The sequence below is a fragment of the Halichoerus grypus genome, chromosome 6, assembly GCF_964656455.1.
Source record: "Halichoerus grypus chromosome 6, mHalGry1.hap1.1, whole genome shotgun sequence".
Taxonomy (NCBI): Eukaryota; Metazoa; Chordata; class Mammalia; order Carnivora; family Phocidae; genus Halichoerus; species Halichoerus grypus.
The window spans coordinates 162,154,631-162,174,167 of NC_135717.1; the positions used below are offsets into that span (position 1 = coordinate 162,154,631).

At 38.5% G+C, this 19,537-nt stretch overlaps 1 protein-coding gene across 1 annotated transcript in view; it reads right to left on the reverse strand.

The window, feature by feature from the left end:
• The window catches only part of ALDH1L2 (aldehyde dehydrogenase 1 family member L2), a 63,044-nt gene that overhangs the window by 16,627 nt on the left and 26,880 nt on the right, over window positions 1–19,537 (reverse strand). Inside the window, exons 10-15 of the mRNA XM_036103242.2 lie at window positions 18,256–18,403; window positions 12,546–12,665; window positions 11,608–11,735; window positions 9,684–9,834; window positions 7,213–7,283; window positions 7,022–7,127 (exon numbers count right to left, since the gene is read on the reverse strand). Coding sequence (XP_035959135.1) covers window positions 7,022–7,127; window positions 7,213–7,283; window positions 9,684–9,834; window positions 11,608–11,735; window positions 12,546–12,665; window positions 18,256–18,403 — 724 coding nt within the window. The remainder of the gene's footprint in view (window positions 1–7,021; window positions 7,128–7,212; window positions 7,284–9,683; window positions 9,835–11,607; window positions 11,736–12,545; window positions 12,666–18,255; window positions 18,404–19,537) is intronic.

A 19,537-nucleotide genomic window follows, 5' to 3' on the forward strand; every position in this document is an offset into this window, starting at 1 on the left:
CTTTTATTTGGACATAATTTTAGACTTACAGCAAAGTTGCAAAAATAGTACAAAGAATTCTTATATAGCCATCACCCAGATTTCTCAGATGTTAACATTTTACTATATTTGCTTTATCCTCTTTTTCTCTTTATTTTTTCTGTACCCTGTAAGAGTAAGATATAGACATGCCCCTTTACCTGTAAATAATTTTGGGTGCATTTCCTAAAAACAAACAATTCTTGTACATAACCACATACAATGATCAAAATCAGGAAATTAACAACTCATTAGAAAACCTAATTTATAGACCTTATTCCATTTTCACCAATTGTCCCAATAATGTGCATTATAAAAAAGGAAATCCAAGATCATACATTTCATTGCCATGTCTGTAATCTCCTTCAATCTGGGAGAGTTTCTGAGTTTTCTTTTATGTTTCATTGATTACACTAACATTTTTGATAAGTGCAGACTAGTAATTTTGGACAAGGTCCCTTCGTCTGGATTTGTCTGTTGTTTCCTCATGACTTAACTCAGGTTGTGCACTTGTTCACATGCAAGGACTTTGGCAAGAACACCACAGGAGTGATGCTGAGTCCTCAGGGCACCCTCTCAAGAAGACACATGCTATCAAGTAGCCCCAATATTGCAAATATTAACTTTGATCATTTGGTAAAGGGGGGTTGCCAGGTTTCATCATAGTGAGTTACTCTTTTATACTTTGTAATTAATAAATATTTTGTAGGAAGATACTTCATGACTATTTAAATATCCAGTTACTCCTCCAACTTCCATCCACTAGTTTTAGAACACATTGATGATTCTTCCTAAATCAATTGTTATGAGGATGGTTACCAGATGGTGATTTTCTATCATTCCTTCCACACATATTAGTTGGCTTTTTTCCCTTCTCTTCAATTAATTAATTAATTAACCCATGTGAACTCATGGGTTCTTACTTTATTCAATAGGTTATAATGTTTTACTATTGTTATTTCTTTTGATGTTCCAATTGTTCCAGATTTGGCTGATGGAAGCCCCTTTAGGATAGCTGTTGTGTCTTTCTAACATGTCCCTATCATTCTTTGAGCATGTACATGCATTTTGCCTTAATAAGATGTTCCAGGCACATCTTGTATTCTTCCTGTTCCAGCCCTTTCTTCAAGGAACCTAGATTTCTTTCAGTGAAGAATTATATTTAAAAATTATGATATAATGGGAAATATATATTTGGTCTTTGGTTCCTGGCACATGGTTTCTAAGACGCTTGGAATCTCTCGTGTGAAAAGTGTCTTTTGTATACTTATGATGTGACTGGTAGCTGGGGGCTCCGAGGAAGTTTCAGGATGGACTCTGGTCACCAGAAAGATCAAGCCATGATGAGAGGGTTGGAACTTTCAGCCTGACCCTGGGGAATTGGGAGAGGCTGGAGTTTGAGTTCAATCACCAAGAGCAATGATTTAATCAATCTTGCCTGTGTAATTAAACTTCTTTAAGTATGCCTAGCCCATGGGGTTCAGAGAGCTTCTGGTTTGGCAAACGCATTCATGTGATGGGAGGGTGGTGCACCTGAACTCCAAGGGACAGGGCTCCTGTGCTCATGATCTTTCCAGACCTCATCCTATGTACCTTTTCATCTGACTGTTGATTTGTATCCTTTATAATATCCTTTATAATAGAGTCATAGTAAATAAAGTACTCTCCTGAGTTCTGTGAGCCATTCTAGCAAATCCCACCTGATCTACAGCCATTGGTCAGAAGTACAGGAGGCCCAGGGCTCACAATTAGCATTGGAAGTGGAGGCAGTCTTGTGAGACTGATGAAGCCCTTCACCTGTAGGGTCTATACTAAAGCTCCAGCTAGTTAGTGTCACAATTGACTTGAATTGTAGGACACCTAATTGGTGTCCAAAGAGTTAGAGAATAGGTTGATATGGGGGAGCGAACCCCACACATTTGGTGTCAAAAGGGTTGTGAGTAACAAAATTTCAGAGTTTTAGAAACCAAGATCTGGACACTATTGAAATGTTGCTTCTGCTCTCAGGAGACAGGGCTGGGGAATAGTTGTACATGCGCTTATACACACGTACATCTACGTCTATCTGTCTGTCTGTCTGTCTTCCTACCTATCATCTATTCCCACATATATGTATACCCATTTCTTTATCCAGCCATCTAAATATATTAAAACCCATGAGTTTTTTAATACCTCCATCCAGTATCTCAGAGTTCATTCAATACTCTTTTCCCATTTTCATGTTTGTAACTATCTTCTCCAATAGTGAGAAACATGGCTTCCAATATCCACAGAACATTCACTGATTTGCTCAATTCAAAAATGTATAGAAAACAATTTGAGAATTATTAAGCTAAAGCCTACTAACTAGAGTCCAGTACTTATTTGCAGCACTTTTGCCTTAGTCTGAGAGCATATAATCCAAATGTCTGTCAAAAGTTACTTGGATTAATGTTTCCTCACTTCCTTCAATGGGATCATGTTATTCATTTGAAATACGGCTTAATTTGTTTTTATTTGTATTCGGTTTTAGGGTTTTTGCCCATCTGGGTTGATTATATTTTTGTTTGTTTGTTTGTCTGTTGTCATTGTTGAGTATGGGAAACATGCTTCCAAGAGTGAGGAATATACAAAAAGTACATTCAGAGAAGTGTTGTTCTCTGCCCTCTTTCCCTCTATCCCTTCCACCACATCTCCCTGTGGCCTATAGATAATCAACCTCATTAGTCTACAGTGTATCCTTCCCATTCCTTTTGCTCAAATGAACAGATACACATCTTCTTATTTTCCCACACTTCTTACACAAAGATGGCATAATACGATCTCATTTTAAACATCTATTACAGCAATGCATAACTCAGAAGCAAAATGAAAGCTATATTTTCACACCGTTAAAAACCAATGCTGATTAAGTCTTAAATTAGCACTTTTTTAGTGTGGTCTCAATAAATGGAATGTGCAAGAAGCTCCACAGAGGTGTGAAAAGAGAATAGTAGAACTTCTATGAGCATATTTTAACTGACAAAGATATACAATAAGCCGAACATGACATTTATTATGTGGCTGGCTAATGATGCCCTCACTCTGTCTGAATGAGGGGCAGATGGTCATGGGTTATAAAGGTATATCCTAGGAGAGAACAGGAGCTCACAAGGCCAAGGGAGCAACAGTGGTTTCTTCACCTGCTCATTTGCTTTCAGGATATTGCCACGTGTTGAAGTTTATAGGCCTGGTTACATGGATTCACAGACTATATTGTTACTTTAACTAGCCCAGCCTTCATAAAATGGACAAGTGGCTGAAAAAAGAATCTCTATAGAAACTGCATAATAAATAATACTACCAAGGCTGGGCGCCTGGGTGGCTTAGATGGTTAAGCATCTGCCTTCGGCTCAGGTCATGATCCCAGGGTCCTGGGATTGAGTCCCACATCGGGCTCCTTGCTCAGCAGGGAGTCTGCTTCTCCCTCTCCCTCTGCCTCTCTCCCTGCTTGTTCTCTCTCTGTCTCTCTCTCAAATGAATAAATAAAATCTTTTAAAAAAAATAAGTAAATAAATAAATAAATAAATAAATAATCCTACCAAGGCAATGAGCAAACCACAAGCAAACAACAAGAAAAAGGCAGGGCTAACACTTTCTCGCCTTCTAGTAACAGGTCCACTGCAGTAACAGTGTGAGGTTTACAAAACAGGAGTCTCGTTAGGCTTGATGAGAAATTGGCCTCAAACACTTGAAATTATCAAGAAGATACCTGACACAATAGATTTACATCAACTACTGTTAAAGATGATCCTAGCACGAAGTGTATATTATGCCTTGATATGAAATCATGAGGAAAAACATTTAAAAACTAACTACCCTGAATTAATGATAGTTCTTTTCAAATAAGAACAAAAAAGATTTTTATATCATTAATAAATACCATACAACAAATTGTTTCATCTTTATCTCCTCCCTTTTCATTTCTGTTGGTTTTCTTCCATTTGGTTACTTAGTTCTCCCAGCAGGACTATCGGTTTAGATGATATATGGGAAAGTATCTAGCAGTGTTCTGGGCAAGAGTAGGTCATTGCTAATGTCATTATTAGGTTTGATGAAGTGATCAGAACCATGTCAGACCTGGACCAGTCCAGGCCATGGGAAAGAGCCACCTGATTCGGTCCTGACATTCACATGGGGACTTCATACTGGAAATGGTTGCATACATCATCACATAATATTATGCAATAAAATAAAAAGATATCTACAACAGAACAATAGCAACTTTGGGTCTTTCATTTTCAGGATTAAAAGTATCATCAATTATTAAACTGTCAGTTTTATTTTTTATTTTTAAATATTTTATTTATTTATTTGACAGAGAGAGAGAGAACGTGTGAGCACATGAGCAAGGGGGAGGGGCAGAGGCAGAGGGAGAAGCAGGCTCCCCCCTGAGCAGGGAGCCCAATGTGGGACTCGATCCCAGCACCCTGGGATCATGACCCGAGCCAAAGTCAGATATTTAACCGACTGAGCCACCTAGGCACCCTAAACTGTCCGTTTTAAATTGCAGATGGGGACAGAAACTGTGTGTGTCTTTGTCACTGATCGATGCCTGGCAACTAGTATGCCCTCAATAAGTGTTCCTAATTTTTGAACATTATATATAATCACTGGAGTTCCTCAATGTTTAGCACTCTCCCTGGATGCCATTTAGTGATTCTCAACCCTGGCTGTATCTTAGAAACCAATGTGAAGCTTTCAAGCAATACCAGTGCATGGGCTCCGACCTAGACCCATTACGTCAGCATCTCTGCCAAGAGATACCAGTATTTTTAAATGAGAACTCCAGGATATTCTAATGTGCAGCCAGGATTGAGCACCCCGGGGCTAGATTATCTGCCTCTTCTCTTCACCCTACTGGCTTCCTGCTGTTTAATGGGGAAACAGCACTCTTACAGAAATCTGGTGAATTGGCACCATTTCCATGGAAGGATTTGTCAGTATCTATCACACAAATACATGTATCTTTTTTCCTTATTTATTTATTTATTTAAGACTTATTTATTTGAGAGAGAGTGAGAGACCGCATGCACGTGGGGCAGGGGTGGGGGTGGTGGCAGGCCAGGGAGGGTGGAAAGGGAAGGGAGATGGACAAGCTGACTCACGTGGAATGCAGAGCCCGATATGAGGCTCGATCTCAGGACCCTGAGATCATGACCTAAGCGGAAACCAAGAGTCAATGCCCAACCAACTGTACCAGCCAGGAGTCCCCCCACCTTTTTTTCCTTTTAGAGAGAGAAAGAGAGAGCAAGCATGAGTGGGGGAGGCGGGGAGAGGAAGAGGGAGAGAGAGAATCTTAAGCAGGCTCCATGCTCATTGCGGAGCCATGGTGGGGCTCAATCTCATGACCCCGAGATCATGACCTAAACTGAAATCAAGAGACAGACTCCCAACTGACTGAGCCATCCAGGCGTCCCACAAATACATGTATCTTGTAACTAAGTGATTCTATTAGAAACATTTCCTTTAAATATACTTACACATGTGCATGATGCCATATTTACAAGGGTATTAACTGTAGCATTGTTTATAATAACAAAAGGGCAGAAAAATCTAAATATCCATTAATTAGGGATTGGTTAAATAAAATATGGTTTAGCTATACAAGGGAATATTATGGGATGTCGTTTATTTATACAATGGAAATTGTTTAATAAAAAGGAGGATTTTTTTCTTTTGCTAAGTATGTATAGAATGCTACTATTGTATTGTGGTAAGAACACTTAACACAATATTTACCCTTTTAACAAATTTTAAGTGTATGATATACTATTGTAAACTGTAGGCAAAATGATACACAGCAGATCTCTAGAACTTACTCATCTTGCATAATTGAAACTTTATACCTGTTGATTGGCAATTTCCAATATCCCCTTCTCCCCTCTTTGTGATTTCTTAATGGGTTAAAAAAATTATATATATATATAAATTTTATTGCATATTGTATTTTTATTGCATATTACATATATATAAATTTTTTGCATAAACATATATTTGTATATGCATAGAGTATCTCTGGAATACCTAAGAAACTAATAAATAATAATTAATAACATCAGTTGCCCCTGGGGAGGTAAACTGGCTGACTGGGGAATTAAGAATAGGGGGGAGATTTTTTTACCATCCACCTCTCTGTACATTTCTATTTAGAAATTTTTTAACATATAATTATTTTTTAAAATGAAAGTGTTCCTAACAAGTAAAACAAGATGTCTGTGGTCAGTATGACTAAGTAGCAATAACAAATGAAACTGTAATTTCTTAAGTTCTAAAAGGAGAAATAAATGAGAGGTGATAGGTAACATAAACTCTTCTAGAATAGAGACTAACTTTTCTCCATGACGTATGCAACTCAGAATGTCTACTACTCTTCACTGTATACAGTCAATGTTCAGCCAGGTATTAAGTTGGCCACCATATGCTTTTTCCTGAAAAGCTACTGTAGCATTAAAAGATTTTTTTGAGAACTCTATCATTTGAACTATTTTTTATTATTAATTATCATTTCCTTGTTATCCAAATGTACATATTCTTACACAGTTGCCACAATTATGTACATTCTTTTGCATCCTTTTCCCTCATCTTCCCTATCTTTACAAAACTTTTAATAATTAAAATTTGAATGCCTATATAATAGTTTTTCTTTTGATGTCTCATCGTTGCTCTAAATAATTACCTAATTATCAGGCATTTGGCATTTCGCAAGAATTGAATTGGCTTGTAGAAATTCAGTGGATTTCACCAGAGTGTCCTATGCTTGCTTCCCTTATCATGGAAATTTAAATTGTGAGATATCTATGGGGTGCATTAGGGAGCTATTAAAAATGAAGATTTAATATGAAAAGATGCCCATGATATCTTTAAAGATGCCATAATATACAAGCCTGTTTGTGTTTAAAGATGTAACGTTTATAAATGTATGTCTCTGTTTTCAAGTGAATAGGATAGAAGGAGATCCTGCCCCTGGCCCCTTGCATCTCACCTGCGCTGGCTTGAGGACTAGGGTATTGCCTGCCGCCAAGCACGCGGCGCTCTTCCATGCCAGCATCATCAGCGGGTAATTCCAGGGGATGATAATGGCGCAGACACTGCAGGAGTAGAAAGACGCTATCCTTAGTTGTCTCCAACCAACACAACTCACACCAGTCACCCAAGGCCCTCTCCTTGTCTTACCCAAGTGGCTCCTTCTTGGTGAAGGTCAGATTGCGATTTGGACGGGCCTGGTTGATTGGAATGGTAGAACCCTAAATAGTAAAAAAAGGTTAATACTTATTTTACTAATTCAAATGAGTAAATCTAATCTCAAGGAATCCATTTTCTGTCCACCTGTCTTAATTTTCTTAGCTGTATGAAAAGGCAGTGTTCAATTTATAAGAAATATATCCACACCGAAAAAAGGAGCTGCTATTTCTTTCGGGAGGGAAGTAAGACACAGGAGAATAAACCTAATTATATGTATGTATGTATGTATGTATGTATCTCTATATACTAAACATAGTTCTTTTTTTTTTAAGATTTTATTTATTTGTTTGAGAGAGAGAGAGAGCATGAGGTGGGGGGAAGGGGCAGAGCGAGAGGGAGAAGCAGGCTCCCTGCTGAGCAGGAAGCCAGCTATGGTACTCCATCCCAGGGACCCCGAGATCATGATCTGAGCTGAAGGTAGATGCTCCACCGACTGAGCCACACAGGTGCCCCTATATACTAAACATAACTCTAATTTAGTTAACCTCCATTCCCAACTTCTCGACATGGCAGAGAACGTTAATTGCCTGCCCAGGATCCATTCTTCCATCTGTCCTTAGTAACAGAAACCCTATTATTAATAATGGTATCAGCCATGTGCCCAGATAAAATTCTGTTTTCCAGTTTCCAGGGCAGACAGGGATGGTCAACAGAAGATGTAAGCATAAGGCATGTTCTTTTACCATAAACCCCCACCCTCTCTTCTGCCTTCTTCCTGCTCAGAATGTCCCTGACATGGCTGATAAGTACAGTGGTTATCTTGAGACCATGGCACAGTCTTGAGGGCAGAGGTCACTGGTATAAAGATGGTCTGATAGTGAGAGAGGAAAACTGAGTGTCATACTCTAGCCCTGACTACTTGCCTTGTGCTCCTTGAGAATGAGGTAAAAAAAAAAGTTCCTACTTGGATTTCTGTTCCATGCAGCCAAACTTAATCCCAAGTAATTCACAATAATAATTTTTAACTGAAGCTATTCATTTGTTTGGCCACACACGAGAGTATTGCTGTTACTAATTACAAGTGTCCGGCTCTTACCTGAAATCCTTGGGACCAAGTGTGTTTTGGGATTAAGAATTATTTGGACTATAGAAACATAACACATATACCTCATGTTATATTATCTATGACTCCCAGTAGGGTCTGGAGCAGCCCCTCATAATCAAACATATGATTATTGGAATATTTATTTAGTGAAACATGAATATTCCCTCTAAGTGATAGAAATACAAATTATAAATAGATTCATGTTGGTTCAGATCAGCTTTTGGCAACAAATGAGTTTGAACCACTCAAACCAATTAGTATTCAGGTTTTGGAGCTCTTTGGATTTCATAATTGAGGATAAAGGATGGACCTGAACCACCACTACTAAATACTTACATATGGATGACTTTGTGACTGAAGAATAATAAAACCTATGTTCACGTGCAATCCCTCATCTGTTGCAAACTTGTTGCTAAGCCTCACTACATAACTTGCAGGGTTTGTATTATTGTGACCATAGGATGAATGAGGAAAGTAAGGTTTAGAGAGATAAAATAACATTAACAACATTAGCTGGTAAGTGGCAAAGCTGACCCTTGGACCCAGGTCTCTCTGACTCTATATTAATAGTGGTAACAACAACTCACCCAAATAAAATATTGTTTCCCAGTCTCCTTAGCAGACAGAGAAGGCCAATGGGAGATATAAGCACAAGGGAGGGTGGGATTGCTTTTTAAAGCTTTTTTGTCTTTCTTTCCCGGCCCCACTCCCTCCTTCTCACTGCTGGGAGGGTGGCTGAGACAGCTGGTACTGCTGTGGTTATCATGAGTCTATGAGCAGCATGCATGCTTCTCTTTATTATGAGCCTTACCTTTACCTTTTATATTCCCAATGCTGAGGTCAAATGTAGTTGCCACTTATCATCACACATGTACTATTTGCTTTCTTATAGTAAAAAGGGAAATGAAATATTTATTGTACCCATGCCTTAGAAAATTATTTTCTTATACCCAGCTGACCTAGACCATGTATGTTAGCTCTCTGGCTTCTGTAGGCATTTGAATTTTCAATCTCTCCATGACACCCTTTGTGTCTAGAAGACTATGAGATGCCTTTAGAGACATTAAAGTATAAAAAATATCATCAGACTTTAGTTCAGAAATTCTTGAGTTCAAATCCTAGGCTCTATGGTTTACTTACTAACAATGTGACCATATACAAGTCTTTCACTGTCCTCAAGCTTCTGTTTTCCTTCCTGCAGTAAGGGATGACAGCTATCTACCACAGACGATTTTTATAAAGATGAGATGAGAAAACCTAATATCTGGCTCTAAAACAGTGCCTTTATAAAGACTAAATGTTCGGCCCTCTTCCTGTTGGAATGATCTCCATGGCGACAAATAACATTCGTGCTTACCTGAATTTTGTCACACCAGCCAGCAAAGTATCTGAATGTTTGCACAGACATTCCGATGTGAGTCTTCAGAGCTAGGGTGTAGACAGCACCCGAATCAAGGGCTTCAATAGTTGCCAACTCTTCTTGGTTCTCTTCCAGTAGGTCTGCAAGTCTGTATGGTCAGGGAAAGAAATTCATTCAACAAATATTGATGGAGCTCCTATTAGGTATAGGGCACCATCCTAAGGGCTGAGAATTCAGAGGTGAACACGCATGGATGAGGTCTTTGTCCTCATAGAGAATATGCTCCAGCAGGGAAGGCATTAAACAAATCATTTCATAAATGATTTGTTTCAAGAGTTACAAAAAAGAAGTGTGGGAAGCCTGTACCATTTGCCTCATACATGCATAAGAAGTAGAACAGTGATTGAGCCACAGTAATCCGAGGAGATCAATGACAGAAAACAGTGGGAATGTGGCCAGTTCATGAAGATACAGGGAGATGTTAGAGAGTGCAACCTATGAGAATCCATGAACACGAGGATTTCTGGTTGGTACAGGAATGTTTCCAGCACTAACTGAAAAGGACAAGATAGAAATACATGGGGTGAATTACAGACACCACAACAGATTTCTGTTAGGTGTCCAGATTCCGTAGCAAGATAAGTCAAGGATTATCTAACGGCTCTGAAAGAGTCAAAATTCATCTTTTGTGCTCCCCTCAACCATTGGTTTTCTTTCCATCCTTTAGTGGTTCTCTGAGTTGTTCCTTTTGGACTATTCTAAATTATAAATAGATTCATGTAGGTTCAGATCAGCTTTTGGCAACAAATGAATTTGAACCACTCAAACGAATTAGTATTCAGGTTTTGGAGCTCTTTGGATTTCATAATTGAGGATAAAGGATGGACCTGAACCACCACTACTAAATACTTACATATGGATGACTTTGTGACTGAAGAATAATAAAACCTATGTTCACGTGCAATCCCTCATCTGTTGCAAACTTGTTGCTAAGCCTCACTACATAACTTGCAGGGTTTGTATTATTGTGACCATAGTATGAATGAGGAAAGTAATGTTTAGAGAGATAAAATAACTTTAACAACAGTTAAAGGGGGAAAGCTCTCTCCCTCAATGTTTCTTCCAGATCCTACTCTAAGAGATATTTTGACCAAGGTCAGCTATTTGGCTCTAGAAATTCAGTAGAAAAGAGAATTTATGCTTGAATCTAATTAGTCTTGGCATATTCGGTTACTGATTTATAATACCCTTTCCGGACCTTAGTATTTTTCCTCCTGACTCCTACTCCCTACAGGTCAAGCGGATTTAAAATTCGTCTTTGAAAACAACAAAGTGCTACATATTCCCCATTTGCTGTTCTGTATCCATCCTCCACACCGCTCTGTGATCCGGGAGGATGACCTTTATAGACTCCAGCACCTGGCTCCCATGCTCTGTCACTGGGCTTGACTAATGAGAAGCCAATGGGCAGCACCCCTGGGAGAGAAAGTGATCAGGGATGCCATTCCACAGCTCCTTCACAGATGGGCTGTGGTTCAGCAGCTGCTGTGTCCCTCCACCCACCAAAAACCACTGGAGTGTGGTCTTCTACAGCTACAGATCTTGCCAGATTCCAGCAATAGCCCCTTCCTCTGTCCCAGACCCTAGAGTACTAATAGCTTCCCCCTGTTGCTGCCCCTAACTGGGTGCTTCATTACCCCCGACCTTGCCCACATCTCCATAAATGGTTCTTTATTGAACTTTTTTGCCTACTGGAACCCTGACTGTTACAAACAATAATACAAAAACCAGGAACTCACATATATGGAATTTTATATGAGGTAAGTAACAGAAGGCGTATAATAGGTGCATACTAGAATATTTTGGGGACAATTTTAGCCCATATCCCTAGAGAGCAGATCTGTGTTTTTAAGAACCACACCTGTACATCAATCTTCCTCTTTCTCTTGCATTCATTCTTCCCCATTCACCTTTTTCAAAGGCATCTTTTGCTGCAGCTACTGCTTTATCAACATCCACCAAAGAAGCATAGGATACTTTGCATATTGTCTGTTTCAAGAGAAACAAAAACAGGCTACAGGTCATTTACATAGAGATACAGAAATGTGCTTCTTGAAATTAATATCATATTAATAGGAAAAATAGAGTATTACTTATAAAACCCAAAGAATTTATGATGGAACATCAATACACTCAGTAGCATAGTAAAGAAAAATTTTAACACGGAAATCCTTAGCCTGAAATTTGGGACCTCTCATGTCACCCTACACTATGGAAAGACACATTTAGGAAGAATATATTTATTTCTTCTAGTGCTTAGGGAAGCTGAATTTCTTGCCATGAGCTTGCAGAGTCCAAAAATTCTTTTCTGCATATAGTTTTATTGAAGGTGTGCCTCTGATGTGTATAGGTATAGTTATCTGTCTAAATTCATCATAAATATTCATCCAGTAAAACAGGTGATTATAGTTAGTGGCCAGTACTAGAATTGAACAGTTGAAAGAAATACACGGAGTGCATTTAGAGTAAGTGCTCAGAGGCAAAGTGATAGAATAAACTAACTTCTTAAGACTGTCAGTTTTACGGGCGCCTAGGTGGCTCAGTTGGTTAAGCGACTGCCTTCGGCTCAGGTCATGATCCCAGGGTCCTGGGATCAAGTCCCACATCGGGACGGCTCAGCGGGGAGCCTGCTTCTCCCTCTGACCCTCTCCTTTCTCATGCTGTTTCTCTCTCGCTCGCTCTCCAATAAATAAATAAATAAAATCTTTAAAAAAAAAAAAAAGACTGTCAGTTTTACAACTGTGCATAAATTAAAAAGTGACAACCAGTAGTCCCTGCACACACAAGTAATTTACTCACAGATCCATCTGTTGGATTGATAGTTTCATAGGTCTTTCCATCGTCAGCATCTGTGAACTGTCCATTTATGAAACACTGATATGGCATTTTCACTGTCATTTCATTGACCTCCTTTGAAACCTAAGATAGAGAATTATATTAATGGGTTCAGTGGATTTCTCTGCTTATCCATTTGATGCCAAATAGCAATAAACAAGTTTACTCACTAATGCAGCGGGAGAAGTTTTATCTATAGGATTCTAGTTCCTACTCTCCAGAAGAGACGAGCATATGTAAGATTTGGGCCTCATGATGCTCAGATTGGCCACTGAGCCAAGGAGGCTAGCATCTCTGACAACCAAAGTACTCTAGGTTGGGCCATATAAATAAATACCTCAGATTTTCTTCCTTACACAAATGAGAGAACTCAAAAGACCTCCAGATAATGGAAACGGCACCATCTAGTGGCAACATCTATGGAGCGCAGCCCTTGCTTTCATTTGTATCTTTGAAATTGCCTTTGTGGATTAAGTTTCCTTTTACAATGTTGCCATTTTAAGTTTTCTTTCTTTAAGTTCCTTCCTCATTTTTCACTTTCTCTCTCTCTTACAAATGTGTTGCCTTAATTCTATTCTCTACCGTTAACTAGCAAATGAATTTAGGTTAGTCCATTAACTACTAATGAACTTCAGTTTTTTCAACAATGCAAAGGGGAGAGGTGCCCGGGTGGCTCAGTGGGTTAAGCGATTGACCCTTGATTTTGGCTCAGGTCATGATCTCAGGACTGTGAGATCAGGCCCGGTGGGCACCCCGCTCAGCGGGGAGTCTGCTTGAGATTCTCTCCATCTTCCCCCCCCCACCTGCACGTGGGTGCTCTCTCTCTAAAATAAATAAATAAAATATTTTAAAAAATTAAAAGGGGATAATGCTACCTGCTTCATACAGTTATTATGAGGAATAACTGAGAAAACATATGTGAAAGAGCATTATTAGAATAAAATTTCATAATGGCACGAGGTATAAAAAGTAAATGTAAAGATTTTTAAATAATTTCATATAGAGAAATTGATAATGCTTAAAAAAGAAATAAAAAATATCAAGACGGTATCTACTCTTATCCCACAGATAAGAAATACTTCTATGAAATACTTCTGTTGTGTTTATATAGGATATAATGAAGGAATCTTCATCTGACTTGATGTGTCTAGTCTCTGCATATAGTTCACTTCTGTAAACTCATCATTCTGGAAATATGCTAAGTGTTTTACATGTATTATCTAATTTGATTCTCCCAACTATCCTATGAGGTCGATATTATTATTGTCCCATCTAATATATGAGGAAACCAAGGCTTAGAGAAGTGAAGTAACTTGCCAGAGGTCACACAGCTGGTAAGCGATGCTATGTGGATTCAACCTTAGGTGGGTCTGACACCAAAATTCGTGTTCTTAACCAGAGGATGCTAAACTGCTTCCCAAATTTACCTAAATTTTATTAAAAACACATGGATGAGGAGCATTTCTGGAATAGTAGACTAGGTCATAAAAGCCACAAGAACATTAGAAAATATTGTCAAAATCATTTTTCTCATGACTCTGGAAATTAACCAAAAGCTTGAAAGAATCCATTTATTCAAGAAAAATAGTCGAATCTCTGTAAGCACAGTGAGTTCTGTGGTATATTAATTGCCCTACTCTTTCCTATCTCTCTCTTGACAGCTCTGCAGTAACTTGAAAACCAACATCCTTACAACTATGGTGGCTGTGAAAACCAGCAGCCTATTAGTCACCAGAGGGGGACAAATGGTCCCCAGAAGCTCCCAAGAGGCCTTATCTCCACAGAGCTTCCCAATGTCAAGCTCTATACTCCATGTTTGTCTTTATTTGACCTGACTCAGAGCTTGCTCTGCACAAACTACCTTAGTCCTTCAGTAAAGGCTGAGAGACTTATCAGTTCAAGAAATTTAAGGAAATCAATGTCTGATCATCAGCTGATGACTTAGTTAGCTGAGTGGAGACTTCAGTGGTGGCAAACAACAAAGAATACAGGTTTACAGGATTCGTCCAAGAAAGTCACTAAATAAAGAAAAAAGCAACAACAACCAGCAACAGTAATCCCTGTGAGAGGAGGGTCCTATTTCCAGAGTTGCCACATTCTGTTATTTAAAATGGCTGGTTTTCAACAAAAGATTGCAAGATACATGAAGAAACATGAAAGAATAAAGAGTGGCCAATACATAGGACAAATAACAGTCAATAGAAACCATCCTGGAAAAGACCTAGACACTGGATTTATCAGAGAAAGATTTTAAATAAGCTTTTATAAATATGTTAAAATAACTAAAGGAAGCTATGTCTAAAAAATTAAAGGAATGTAAAAGAACAGTGTCTCACCAAATAGAGAATATCAATAAAGAGATAAGAATTCTAAAAGAAGAACCAAAGAGAAATTCTGGAGCTGAAAAGTGCAACAACTGAAATTTTAAAAATTCACTACAGGGGCTCAACAGTAGATTCAAGCAAGAGGAACAAAGAACTAGCAAATTAGACAATAGGTCAAGAGATTATCCAGTCTGAAAACAGGAAGACAAAAGAAGGCCTGTGGGACACCATTGAATGTACCAACACATGCGTAATGGGAGTTCCAGAAGGAGAGGAGGGGGGGAAAGAGGCAGGAAGAATATTTGAAGAAATAACAAATGAAAATATCCCAACTTTGATGAAGAACATTAAACCATACATCCAAGAAGTTCAACAAACTCCAGGTAGGATAAACTCAAAGAGATCCATTTTAGAAACATCATAATGAAATGGTCAAAAGCCAAAGATAATGAAGGAATCTTGAAAGCAGCAAGAGAGAAGCAACGCATCACATAAAATGGATCCTTAATAAAATTAATAGATGACTAATGCTCAGAAACCATGGAGGCCAGAAGGCAATACGATGACATATTCAAAGTGCTGAAAGAAAAAGACTGCCAACCAACAATTCCATATACAGCAAAAACACCCTTCAGAAACAAAGGAGAAATTAAGTCATTCCCAAATGAACAAAGACTGAGAGAAGCTAGCATACTGCCCTTCAAAAAGTGCTAAAAGGTATCCTTCAGGTTGAAATGAAAAGACCCTACACAGTACTTGAATCTACATGAAGAAATAAAGCACACTGATAAAAAGTAAATACAAAAGTCAGTATACATGTATTTTTGTCTTTAACTCTTCTCCTATCTGATTTAAAAGACAAATGCATAAAGCAATGATTGTAAAACTATGTCGGTGGACTTACAATGTATAAAGATGTAATTTGCACGACAATAATATCATAAATGTGGGGATAGGGAGCAGACTAAATTACAACAAAGTTTTTCTTTACTATTGTTATTAGGTTGACCTTAATCTGAACTGGAACGTTTTAAACAAAAATGTTCCTTGTAATCCTCAAGGCAATCACTAAGAAACTAACTAAAAATATATAGTAAAAGAAACAATAAGGGATTAAAATGGCACACTAGACTATTTTTAATACAAACAAAATGCAGGAAAGGAAAAATAGAGGAGCAAAAAGGGCAAGACAAGACATATACAGGCATACCTCAGAGACATTGCAGGTTCAGTTCCAGACTGTTGCAATAAAGAGAATATTGCAATGAAGCCAGTCAAATGAATTTATTGGTTTCCCAGTGCACATGAAAGCCATATTTACACTACACTGTAGTTTATTAAGTACGCAATAGCATTATGTCTAAAAAATCAATGTCTATGCTTTAATTAAAAATGCTTTAGCGGGGCGCCTGGGTGGCTCAGTGGTTAAGCGTTTGCCTTCGGCTCAGGTCATGATCCCGGGGTCCTGGGATTGAGCCCCGCATCGGGCTCCCTGCTCCGCAGGAAGCCTGCTTCTCCCTCTCCCACTCCCCCTGCTTGTGTTCCCTCTCTCGCTGTGTCTCTCTCTGTCAAATAAATAAATAAAATCCTATATAAAAAAAAAAAAGATACCAGAGATAGGGAACCCTTGAAACATTACCATGTTTGTGGAGAGAAACTCCCAATAGGGACCAATGAACAAGGTGCTCTAAAAGAAATATAAACATCATACTGAACTTCTTTCAATTCCTCAAAATCCCCTCCCCACCTTTTTTGTTAAAGTAGCTAGGACTAACCCCTACCTGGAATACTCTCTCCTTCTTTTCCTATCCCCCCTCCTAAAATTTCTATTAGCATGGCTAGTGATCCTTTAGATTGCAGCTAAAATCACTTCCTCTTTGGGACACCTGGGTGTCTCAGTCATTAAGTGTCTGCTTTCGGCTCAGGTCATGATCCCAGGGTCCTGGGATCAAGCCCCGAATTGGGCTCCCTGCTCAGCAGGAAGCCTGCTTCTCCCTCTCCCACTCCCCCTGCTTGTGTTCCCTCTCTCGCTATCTCTCTGTCAAATAAATAAATAAAATCTTAAAAAAAAAAAGGAAACTGTCAAAAAAGTGACAAAAAGCCCACAGAATGGGAGAAAATATTTACAAATCATATATCTGATTAAGCTCTAGTATCCAAAATATACAAAAGCCCCTTACAACTCAACATTAAAAAGACACATATTCCAAGAAAATGAGTAAAGGATTTGGATGCCCATTTTCCCAAAGAAGCACATGAAAAGGTGCTCATCATTAGTCATCAGGGAAATGTAAGTCAAAGCTACAATGAGATACCATTTCACACCTACAGCTAAAATAGGAAAGACAGACAATAGGCAAATGTTGGTGAGGACCTGGATAAATTGGAACCTTTCTACATTGCTACAGGGATAGTGAAATGGTGTAGCCACTTCGGCAAACAGCTTGGTAGCTCCCGCAAAAGTTAAAGAGTTACCATATGACTCATCAATTGCACTCCCAGGTATATACCCCAGGGAACTGAAAACATGTGTTCACACAAAAACTTACACATGAATTTTCATAGCAGCATTATTTATAATAGCCAAAGAGTGAAAACAACCCAAACGTCCATTCACTGAGAGATGGATAAACGAAATGTGGTATATCCATACCACAGAATACTATCCGGCCAAAAAACGAGTGAAGTACACAACACACACGACGACATGGATGAACCTTGACCACATGGTGCTCAGTGAAAAGAGTCAGGTACAAAAGGCCACAAATTGTGTGATTCCATGTATAGGAAATATCTACAATAGGCAAATCCACAGAGACAAAAAGAGATTAGTGGTTTCTAGGGGCCAGGGGGGAGGAGAACAGAGGATGACTGTCAGTGGATTCAGGGTTCCTTTATGGGGTGATAAAAATGTTCCATAATCAGAAAGAGGTAATGGTTGCACAACTCTGTGAATATACTTAAAACCACTGAACTGTACATTTTAAAAGGGTGAATTTTGGGGTGCCTGGGTGGCTCTGTGGGCCTACTCTTAATTTCAGTTCAGGTCATGATCTCAGGGTCCTGGGATTGAGCCCCATGTCAGGCTCCGCACTCCGCAGGGAGTCCGCTTGAGATTCTCTCTCTCCCTCTCCTTGTGTCCCTCCCCCTGCTCGTTCGCGCTTTCTCTAAAATAAATAAATAAATATTTTTTAAAAAGGGTGAATTTTATCGTGTCTGAATTTTATCTCAATAAAATAGCTATCTCAAAAAGGTCATAAATGTAAAAACAAATGAACAAAAGGCATAGCATTCCCTTATAGCTTATGAGTCTTAATGATGTAGATTTCAGGCAGCATGGAGAAGCTTACATAATCCACGACTAGCTCCGCTTCTTGATCTTCTCCTCTCAGTTTCCTCACAACTTTTTGGATGAAGTCTTCAAACTTGGTGGCCATGTAGACATCTTCATTCTGTAGCTGAAGCCCACCACACTTCTGTCTGATCTCTTCAACCAGCCTTAAAGTAAGAAGCAACTCACATTACTTACATTTTTAAAAGGGTTTAGGGGAACCATATTATTACATTTGTCAAGTTGCTTTGAGATAAGACATGTCACATGCCTATTTATAGTCTATGAGATCTTCCATGATAATACTTGGAGAAATTGGATAAGACCGGGAGAACAAAATTAAAAAGCTGTCTTGAAGGACAGTGGATATTCTTTTGTTTTTAACTTTGTATATGGCTAAAAGTAAAAGAAACCAAGGCAAAAACATTTTACCTACTTGCAAGCAAGATAATAAGGGGCACATAAAATTAATTCCTTCCCTTTCAAAGGTAAGCAAGGAATGAGAAATAAAGTCCCTAACAGTAAAGATTATGAAACAAAAGTCATATTGTATAATATTGTCTCTAGATCATGTATAAGAATGAAACAAACATGTGCTTGTACATGGTTAGTGTAGCTACTAAGTAGAATCATGCACTAGGTCAAGATAATTTTTGAAGTCTCTTCCGATGCTTTGATTTTTTGCTGTTAATTTTTCAAATTATAGCTGTTATTTGCCATTTCTGGAATAGCACTGGTGTGATAGATGCAGGACAGAAAGACCACCATGGTTGTTGTTCAGTCATTTCTTCTCCAAGAGAGATGAGGTGCTTTGGCAGTTCAAGATAACAGTATCAGGTGATTATAGTAATTCAGATATTCAAGCAGAAAATGGGCAATTCTTGAGGAGTATCTTGCTAGCGAAAAAATAGCATTAACAGTATAGTATTGAAATCTTTAGTTGAGCAAATTAGAAGTTTCGGGGAACTCGTGAATCATAGCTGAGAAATTTGTAATTTGAGGAACCAAAACTCTTGACTTTGATAATACTATTTGCTCTGGAGATGATTATTTGGATTACTGGAATAAAAGTTCCATGAATGAAGGAACTTTGTCCTGTTCATGACTGTATTCCCAGTGCCAAAACTGTTCCTCATATGTAGTACATATGCAATGAATTTTGTGGAATAAATGAGTGAATAAGTGAATAAACAAAATGATCATCAAGAACACTCACTTTTTTTGACATGAGGAGCAGCATTCTTTAACTTATTTAATTAGCAAATGGCTGTAGTGTGGCCCTCAACAAAAAAATATCTCTG